The following is a 10,564-nucleotide window of genomic DNA, read 5'->3' on the forward strand; positions in this document are numbered from 1 at the left end:
AAGGTTACTGAAAGAGGGCCAGACAAGAGGAATCTGTGTGATTTGATGAGTTTTCAGATAAAGATTGGTGTGAACATTCAGCTGAAGCATTCTGGGGAATTGAGTTAGTTGGTTACTAATTTACTTAACTAGCTACTTAGGCAAAAGTAATCAAATAATTTTAGATTAATGGAGCAGGACACAGATTTAGATGTAAGACTCAGAGAAAGTCAATTCTGGTATGAACCAGCCCTTTTGAATCACTTCAGAGAGCACAGGTGATGCTGGTCCCATGAAATCAGAGTGCTGAATTAGGTGAGGGGGTAAATTAATCTTCATTTTTGCAGCATTTCCCCTCTGTGAGGCTTAATCCTCTGCTGCTATCTGATTTCTCAGTCACTGCTGAACAGGTTTAACCTGTGAAATTTGACCCCTTGGGAGACAGGACAGGGCAGGGCTCCCAGTGCAGAACAAAGACCTGCACAGGTTCTGCAGCCCCTGGAACATCCTGGGCACTGGAAAATCTCTCTTCTCCATAAAGCTTCCCATCCCAATGCCTCTGGAAACTGGAATCAGGTTTCCCAGCACCTTCACAGACAGGAGTGAGCTCAGTTGGTTATTCTGAATAAGGAACACCAAATTCTCTGCCTAGTGGCCCTCATCTTACCAAGGTAAGAAATTTTAGCTGATCCTTGCACCGTGCAAATTCCTGCCTTGTGCTGGGGTCAAACCTGGCCAGGAAAGGGTTAATGGGAGTGGGTGATGGCAAAATCTACTGGAACAGCAAGAATGGGACAGACTTAGCAGAGTTCTGTACCTGGGCTAGGGCAACACTATGCAGCAGGACAGATTAGGCCAGAGGAAATGTAATTTTCTGTTATTTCCATTCAGTCAAACACCTGGCTGCAAGGGATGGTATAATAGAGTCTATGCTGAGTTGCTATTTAACTTTTAAGAGAGTATAAAGATTGTGAGATTTAGCCTTACTAGCTTCCAAAATCTAGTTCCAATGGTGATAAGAAATCAGTGTGTGAAGGGTAACAAAGGATTTAGGCTCCTGGACATGCTGACACACATCACCATTGTCAGAGCTAGAATGGCTTGTGGATTGTTGGATTAATCCCTTTTCTGACCCAGAAATGGGGTACCTGAGAGGTATTTTAAAACTTTTTATTCCATTTTCAATCTTGCATGAAGGGTGAGACAATACAGATGTTATAATTCACACCATCATAATCAGAACCCAATTATTTCCTAATTACAGTATATTATAAGTGTTTCTTGGTCTATCAGCTTTTGCCACACCATACTGTAAATACCTTGAAGTTAATCATCTAAAATTACCTCTCGTGGGTCCTGCTACAGTGCATCTTTCATAGTTCTATCTCTCCAAAGTATCTAATCTTATTTATAAAACCATTATTTGAATCTTGTTTCTAGCTCCATTTCTCTCCCAGCAATGTCTATCCTGTTCCATGGCATCTCCAAGTCAGCATTTCTCATCTCCAGGTTTGCACACAGATGCACACACTGTGTGAGCCTTCTGCCAGACATGGAGAATTCCCTACAAATCCATTTCCCCTGGTGCATGCTGTCACTCACTGCTGTGGTATTTCCTACCCCTTGTACAGGAAGAGCCACAAGGAGCCAGGAATGAGGATGTGCCCAGGTGACACTGAGTGGTTCTGCTTGAGAGGAAGGAAGAAAGAACTGGAACAATCTGGCAGGCCAGGTAGTGAGCTGGGATGGCCCTTGAGGTGTTGTGAGGTCTGCAGGATGAGGTGAGAGATGAGAATTTGACTCCAAGTTCTCAGATGGCTGATACATTATAATATAATATAATATAATATAATATAATATAATATAATATAATATAATATAATATAATATAATATAATATAATATAATATAATATAATATAATATAATATAATATAATATAACTGTATTACATTATATTTTAATGTATTCCAAAACTATACTAAAGAAAGAGAAAGGGTACATCAGAAGCCTAAACAAGAATGATAATAAAAACCCATGACTGACTCCTCAGAGTCTGACACAGCTGGTTGTGATTGGCCATTACTTAAAAACAATTCACATATTTGGATAAATAATCTTCAGATCATGTTCCAGAGGAGCGAAACATGGAGTAGCTGAGGCTTCTCATCTTGCCAGGAGAAGAAATCCTGGCGAAGGGATTTTTCAGAAAATATCATGGTGAAAGTTCCTGAGTTACACTGAGATAATGGGGGAGAAAGAACTCCCAGAACAGAAAGTTACAACAGTGCACAAAGTCTCCATGGCTCCTTGTGGCAATCAGAAAAACAGAAACCTCCAGAGACACTGAAGGATTTGATCTGCAGCCTTGGAAGAAGCTTGGATTGATGTAAAAATACAATACACAGGTGTTAAGCAGAAAATAATAAACTTATATTTCTATAATATAAGAATGGTGAGACTGTAATAAGGTGAGACTATGCCTTAAGTGAGAAACTGAACTGATAGATGATGAAGGGTTATATAAAATAAAAAGGGTGTGGTTGTAAAAACCACCATTAAAAACTTCTTTATACTTGCAGGAATGTGAAATAGAAGTGGATTTGTAGTCAGGGAACAGAAAACAGGAATCAAGGCCTGTTGCCTTCAGAAGTCAGGTTCACAAATGTATACAAATCCATCAAAAAATTTCTTTATACTTGCAGGAATGTGAAATAGAGGTGGATTTGTAGTCAGGGAACAGAAAACAGGAATCGAGGCCTGTTGCCTTCAGAAGTCAGGTGCACTCAAATTGGTGCATTAAATTAGTTCTGTTTCATGCATAAGGCTGTACACTTTACTTAGAGCCTTTACAAATCTAAATCTTTACAATCTACTTAGAGCCATTACAAACTTTCTTTTACTTGCAGGAATGTGAAATAGAGGTGGATTTGTAGTAAGGGAACACAAATCAGGAATCAAGGCCTGTTGCCTCCAGAAGTCAGGTTCACTCCCTAGCAGACTGTCATCCAAGTGTTTGGATGAAATTCAGAGTGATGCATCCACGAGAATTCCCAAGAATGAGTTTTCTCACTGAGGGAACAGGGGGCTGTGCATTTTAATTGGTGCCTGGAGGTGGCTGAACCTGTCCTGGGCAGTGGAACCCTGACAGAGCAGAGCAGAGCAGCTGTGAATGCAGAAGGACTGGCTGTGGGTGGGAAAAGTGCCAAACTGATAAGGTGGAGCAAGCCAGGAAGTCAGAGATGAATCAGGATTAAGTCTGGGATTACTTAAATTCTAGGATGGTAAATCACTGGCTCAGCATGGATGTTATGGTCTCTAAATGTTTATGGTCTCTAAATAGAGATTCATGCTGTGGGTCAGGTTTGACAGGAGCAGGGCACAGCAAATCTATGATTCTAAAAAAATTGTTATGTACATGGGTGAATAATGGGTGGAAATGGATGTACCAGAATAGGGGAGCAGTCTTTAGATTGAGGTCGTGGGGAAAATACGAGCAGGTTGTGATGCAGAAGTGAATAGAAGTAAGGAGACACAGCTCAGCCTTATCACACTATGCTCCACTGCCAGTGAATTTTGCAGCTCCATCTCCAGAAATGCCTCCAGCATTGTGACATTCTGTGCTTGTGACACAGTCCTGCAGCTCTGCTGAACCACCCCCACACAGCCTCCCCCAGCTCCTCCCCGCACAGCAGCAGCTCCAGCAGCTGGCATTTGTCACCACGATTCTCCTCACAGAGAAAAGCAAGGCACAATTCTCCCCAAGAATATTTCTGGGTTTCACATTCTCTGAACCTCAGAGAAAGGAAGAACAATTCTTATCTCATTTGCTGTGCCTGTGTTTGTGCCAAAGTAGAATGCAATGAGGAGATTGTTCACCCACAGTGATGGTGTTTTGTTTCCTTGGCCTGTCGGGGCCAGGTGTGCAGGCCCCACATTTTTCTTCACAGAGAAAAGCCCCACGTTTTCTTCACAGAGAAAAGCAAGGCACAATTCTTCCCTAGAATATTCTTATTTCATTTGCTGTGCCTGGGTTGTGCCAAAGTAGAATGCAATATGGAGATTGTTTACGCACAGTGATGGTGTTTTGTTTCCTTGGCCTGTCAGGGCCAAGTGAGTGTGTGTGTGTCAGGACTGTCACTGACAGCCACGAGATTCTGTGCAGGGTGTGCAGGGTTGAGTGCTTGGCAGATTTAATTTAGATGTAATTTAATATAGTATAGAACAAGATAGTATTTAAAGTAATTAATATTAAAGTAATTAGTAATAAAGTAATTAATGTTAGAGTAATTAATATTGATATTTATTTAAAATATTAAATTTTAATATTCTTAAAATAAAAAATTTAAAGTCATTTATATTAAAGCAATATAGTATTTTAAAGTAATTAATTAGCCTTCTGGTCAGATGGAGTCAGATGCATAATTCCCTTTTGTCATTGGGGGGAGGGAATATAGTGTAAAATAGTAATAATATAGTGTAATATAGTGTAATACAGTAATATTATAGTATTATATGGTGTAATATATTAAAATGTAATATTGTGTAATATTGTGTAATATAGCATTATGTAGTGTAAGATAGTGTAATATAGTATAATTGTGAAATATTGTGTAATATAGTAATAGTATAATGATGTGTAATATAGTAATAATATAGTGTAATATAGCATTATATAGTGTAATATAGTGTAATATAGTATCGTAATATAATAAATAATTAATTAGCCTTCTGATAAGATGGCGTCAGATGCATCGTTCTCTCCCCTCATCAGGGGGAGGGAATATAGTGTAATATATATAATAATTATAGTAATTCTAATAGTATTAATATAGTGTAATATAGTATAATATAGTAATAATATAGTGTAATACAGTATAATATAATGTAGTATAATATGGTGTAATATAGTAATAGTGTAATATAGTATAGTAATGTAGTACAGAATAATATAGTATAATAAAGTAATTAATTATCCTTCTGATAAGATAGTGTCAGATGCATCGTTCTCTCCCCTCATCGGGGGTTCCCTGCAAATTCCATAGGAATTCCTCTCTCCAGGTGGTGCTTGCAGCACAAATCCAGCAAATCCAGGCTGCTGCTCCCATCTGCTGCCCAAAGTGTTCATTGCAAGCCTCTCTCCCTGTCTGGGAGGCAGCAGCAGCAGCAGCTTGAGACAACCTTCAGGGGTGCTCTGCACAAAGGAGAACTTAAACAGAAGTTACACTATGGATGCGATGCCTCAGGTTTCAGCTTTTCTATTTTTCAGGTTCTGTGATGCCTTGGGAATAACAAGCAGAACTTTGAGAATGAAATCAAGATTGCAAGAAGATCAAATCAGATTTACCAGAAAAAGAAAATGGCATCAGACTTCTGCAAGCAAGAGGTGTTAAAAATGTATGTTTGTTTATATGATTATTGACCAAATCACTGTAGTAAAACATTACTAGCCTCCCTAAAATAGTAAATAAGTGTTTGTATCCCACAATAAAATTAGATTCTGATCACCAAATCAGTCTTCCCTGTCTCTCCTCATCCCTGGCAGGTTACCTTCCCCCTTCCTGGCCAGCAGGGCACTGTGAGGAGCAGGAAAGGCCCTGGCTCTGTGCAAGCACAGCTCAGCAATGAAAACCCCTAATGTTTACCTGGAATTCTGGGGAGAAAAAGGGAATCAGTGTATTGTTAGGAGAGGAAATGTTTTCATCTACTTCTTTATGTAGTGGTGATGGTGAGAAGGAGGAGGTTTGGTCTGAGTGTTTGCAGGATGTTTTGCTATCACTGTACTGTCCATCAAGGTGAGAATATAAAGAGATAATGAAACTACAAAGAGCAAAGGGAGCAAATGAGAGATTCCAGGAGTCTGAATTCACTCCATTTTACGCTATGAGGTACAGGAGGACATCCTGCCCTGCTTGTTCTATTACAGATATTTTTGGTTTACACCAGAGCATGTGGTTTTGAACTTTTGAGCAATAGCTTTGGTTAAAGGAACTTGCACCAGCCAGAAACAGTACCTATGACCTGTCTCTTGCTGGGAAGGGATTCTTGCTTCCCTTTGGTCCTTGCTCCTGGGATTTGTCCATCTCTGGGCAGAGGTAAACCAGGCCTATGAGGAGTCAGATGCCTGTTGGCCTCATGAACACAATGCAATGTCCTGACAGGTCCTGCAGCTGTTCTGAAGTTTTTAAAAACTCCTCACTCTCTCCATCTCTGATGTTACAAGGGTGTAGCACCAAAGGAGAGGAGTATTCCCAGTCTCATCTAGATTTGTGTTGATGTGATCCTGCCATTTCTTCAGAAAAGGAAACATTTGTGTTTGGTAAAATCTAAGAGCAATTAGCTGGAGCTAACAAGGATTTCTGCAATTAGACTGGCTCCTGAGATTCAGAACTTTCCTAGCTGGTGATTTGCCCTCTCCCCAATTCTCTGCAGCCCAGTATCTCCCCTGGGAGGGACCCAGCTAAACACAAAGGCCTAGTTAAAACTTGGTGAAACTCTGATGCCTTGGGACGTCTGCACTCAGAGTCTTGGAAAGAAACTTCATGGAGAGGAGGGAATAGACAGCAAGGGCACAGGGGAAGAGCTGGAGAAACCAAAAGCCAAATAAACTCAAGATACTTATAATATCAATGATGCAGACATGCTGCAGTGAGCTCCTGATGTGTTCCAATTTAAAGTCAAAATAATCTGCTCATTATCACAAGAGCAATAATTGCCTTGTTCCAGAGCAGGTTTGCTGTGACAGCTGAGGCCTCACGGCCATTCTGTGCAGGGCTGATGGCAGAGGCAGCTCTGGGGGGACAAATGGGCTCTCAGCAAGGTCACAGAGCCACAGAAGCTCAGAGCTGGTAGGGACCTGCCAGGACCATCCATCCCAGCTCCTGGCCCTGCACAGGACACCCCCAGGGTCACCACAGGTGTGTGACAGCATTGTCCAGGCACCTCAGGAGCTCAGGTGGACGTGGTGCTGAGCCCACTGCCCTGGGGAGGCTCTGCCAGGGCCCAACCACCCTCTGAGTGAAATGGTTTTTGTTGATATCCAACCTAAACCTGCCCTCAGTCAGCTCCAGCCATTTCCTCAAGTCCTGTCACTGCCATGAGGGTGAAGAGATGGACAGATGGACACCTGCCCCTCAGGAGGATGGAGCAAACCACAATGAGGTCTGACCCCAGGGTTCTCTCCTCCAGGCCCACAGAACTCCACAATTTCAAGAAACTTCTCCACAGGAGGAGCACACATGATCAAAAATTGTGTCATTGTCTAGTGGAGGACAATGAATCCCATGAATCCTCACAGAATCTCTTTTGTGAGGCCAGGCTGAGGTAGCTGGGCCTGGTCAGCCTCCAGAAGAATGAGAGGGGACCTTATTCCCATGTTAAATATCTGCAGGGAGGTTGTCAGTGATGAGGAGAGACAGGGAAGACTGATTTGGTGATCAGAATCTGGTTTATTGTGGGATACAAATGCTGAATATGATTTATTGAGGGATAAAAATGCTTCTATGTTCCAGGGTTTTGAAGGTCCCCAGAACAAGGTGAGAGATGAGAATTGACTCCAAATTCTCAGAAGGCTGATATATTTTATATTATATTATATTATATTATATTATATTATATTATATTATATTATATTATATTATATTATATTATATTATATTATATTATATTATATTATATTATATTATATTATATTATATGAAAATGCTATAGTAAAACTATACTAAAGGAAGAGAAAGGAGCCAACAGAAGGCTGGAAAAGAATGGATAATAAAATAATAAAATTTTGGATAATAAAAACCCAGTCCTGACACAGCTGGACTGGGATTGGTCATTAATTAAAAACAATTCACATGGAACCAATCAGAGATGCACCTGTTGGTAAATGACCTCCAAACCACATTCCAAGCAATCAGATAATTATTGTTTACATTTCTTTTCTGAGGCGTCTCAGGAGAAAAATCCTGGGGGATTTTTCAGAAAATATCATGGTGACACTTATTTATTATTTTAGGGAGGCTAGTAATGTCTTACTACAGTGTTTGGGTTAAAAATCACATAAACAAACTTACACATTTTAAACATCTCTTGCTTGCAGAAGGCTGATGTAATTTTCTTTTCCTGGTAGATCCATCTGATTTGATCTTCTGGCAATCTTGATTTAATTCTCAAAGTTCTTTTGCTCTTGCCAAAGCATCCTGTTATCAAATCCCTTGTGCTAACCAGGTCCAAAGTCCATCATCTGTTCTGTGTCCCCCAACATCCCAACAGGACGTTGTGTATCAAGGCATTCCCCCCACAAGAGCTTTTCTGTTGTTTGTCAGATAAATCAAACAAATTCTCCTGTAGAGAGATTTTTTGGGCCCGTGGTTATTGCTTATTTTGGGTTTAACACTGGTCTGGCATCTCCCAGCTGCCCAAAAACACCTTGCTGTTGGAAATCATGTTCTTAACTTTCCAATATCATTCCAGTTTTGAGGATTTCATAAAAATAATTTTATTAAAACAGTTACAGAGCTTTACAGTGGTTAAGGTCTTCAAATGCCTAGACTTGGTCTAATATGTTTAAAACAATTATTCTAAAATTCAAGAAATATCTTTGAGGCAGTGGGGCAGGAATGCAATTTTGCACACCTCTTTTTCTTTGGTTTTTTTCCAATAACAATCTCAGAATTAATACTCAGTACACATTAATTTCCTGGGCTCCATATCATAGCCTGAATTATATCCTCTCCCAGAGAAATTTACTGAACATTTTCAGGAAATAAATGCAGAAGGATGAAAACTTATTCTTCTCAGTTCTTTCAGTAAAATCAGGCTCCTGAATATTACAATTATGTTCAAAAAGTCAGAAGTATGTAAAAGAGAATTTTAAAGTTTCTGAAAAGTAGCAAGGAAAAGAAAGAGAAAGAGAAAGAGAAAGAGAAAGAGAAAGAGAAAGAGAAAGAGAAAGAAAAGAAACAGAAAAGGAAAAGGGGAAAAGTTTATCTAGTTAAGAATTTCTTAAGTATGTGGAAGAAGTTTCCTTCCAAAATGTTAACATAGCTTCTGACACTCCCTCTTACAGCTGAAAATCTCCACTCTTCTCCCTCTTTACTTCCAAAAGCTGAAGTGAATCTGGAAATTCATTTCACTGAACAAGAATTGAGAGTGAAAAATACCAACACAAACACCTGAGACACCCCAAATATTCCATTTCACTTCCACGCTAAATTAATTTTTCTCCATTTTTTCTTCAGGGCTCTTTTTACCTCCTTATTCCTCAAGCTATAAATGATGGGATTCAACAGAGGAGTCAGCACAGAATAAGAGAGTGAGAGGAATTTATCCACAGCGGCACAGTAGGTGGATTTTGGCCTCAGGTATGTGGAGCCTGCAGTGCCATAAAACAGAGTCACAACCAAGAGGTGTGAGGAGCAAGTGGAAAACGCTTTCTGCCGGCTCTCAGCTGATGCCATGTGAAGAATGGTGGAAATGATATGAATATAAGAATAAATGATGAGTAAGAAAGGGCTGAGAATAGCAAAGACAGCCACCAGAATGACCTGGAGCTCTCTTGGCAAGGTGCTGCCACAGAGCAGGTCCAGCATGGGCTGGATCTCACAGAAGAAGTGGTCGATGGCAGAGCCACACAAGGGTGAGCTGAAGGTTAGCAGGGTGTGAATTAAACCCACAGCAGCCCCACAAATGTAACAGCCAGCAACCAGGCCCCTGCAGACCCTGCTGCTCATGATAATTGTGTAGTGCAAGGGGTGGCAAACTGCGAAATAACGATCGAGGGACATGGCAGCCAAGAGGAAACATTCAGCAACCCCGAAGAAAAGGAAGGAAAACATTTGCATGGCACATCTTGCCTTGGAAATACTTACTGTTCCCACCACCAGGTTCTCCAGGATGGTTGGGATCATGGCTGATAAATAGCAGATGTCCAGACAGGACAGCTGAGTGAGGAAGAAATACATGGGGGTGTGAAGGGTGTTGTCAGTGTTTATTGTGAAAGCTATCACTGTGTTAGCCACCAAGGTGAGGATATAAAGAGATAATAAAATTACAAAGAGCAAAGGATGCAAATGAGAGTTTCCAGAAAAACCCAGGAGTCTGAATTCGCTCGGTCCACTGAGGTTCCCAAGGATCATCCTTCTTGGTTTGAGATGAAGCTGCAAACAGCCGGGCAAATCTGCAATCAAAATACAACTGCCTGCTTGAGCAGACAAAAGGATGGCTGGAATTTATGAGAAAAGATCTTCTGAACAGATTATAAAACTTCCTGAAGAAAATAAGGCAGCCTTATGCCTTTATTTTTGTCTCTGTTTTTGATAGATTCTTCTTTCATAGCATTGCCTTCATTGCATATTCACTACTGTCTTCAAATGCTCAGCTAGCATTTTTACCCTGTAGAAAAATAAAAGAAAATACAGCAGATATCTTTTTATGGACTAATCAATTCAAGTCTCAAAATCATCAGTAGCAGCATTTGAATATAACAAAAGTAATTTCTCTGTTACCTATTGTGGAGTGTGGTGGAAGAAGAGGAAGGGAAAAAAAACCCTAAATTGTGAGATCTCCAGAAAAGCTTTCAACTCTGAGCA

General features: G+C 40.3%; 1 protein-coding gene across 1 annotated transcript; it reads right to left on the reverse strand.

Moving 5' to 3' along the window:
• Window positions 1–371: 371 nt before the first annotated feature.
• Window positions 372–10,111, reverse strand: LOC131568735 (olfactory receptor 10C1-like). Its single transcript, XM_058820820.1, has 2 exons — window positions 9,227–10,111; window positions 372–545 (listed from the first exon to the last, which is right to left on the reverse strand). The coding sequence occupies exons 1-2, from the start codon at window positions 10,109–10,111 to the stop codon at window positions 372–374; spliced, it is 1,059 nt and encodes a 352-aa protein (XP_058676803.1).
• Window positions 10,112–10,564: the final 453 nt, after the last annotated feature.

This window comes from Ammospiza caudacuta, chromosome 27 (genome assembly GCF_027887145.1).
Source record: "Ammospiza caudacuta isolate bAmmCau1 chromosome 27, bAmmCau1.pri, whole genome shotgun sequence".
Classification (NCBI taxonomy): domain Eukaryota; kingdom Metazoa; phylum Chordata; class Aves; order Passeriformes; family Passerellidae; genus Ammospiza; species Ammospiza caudacuta.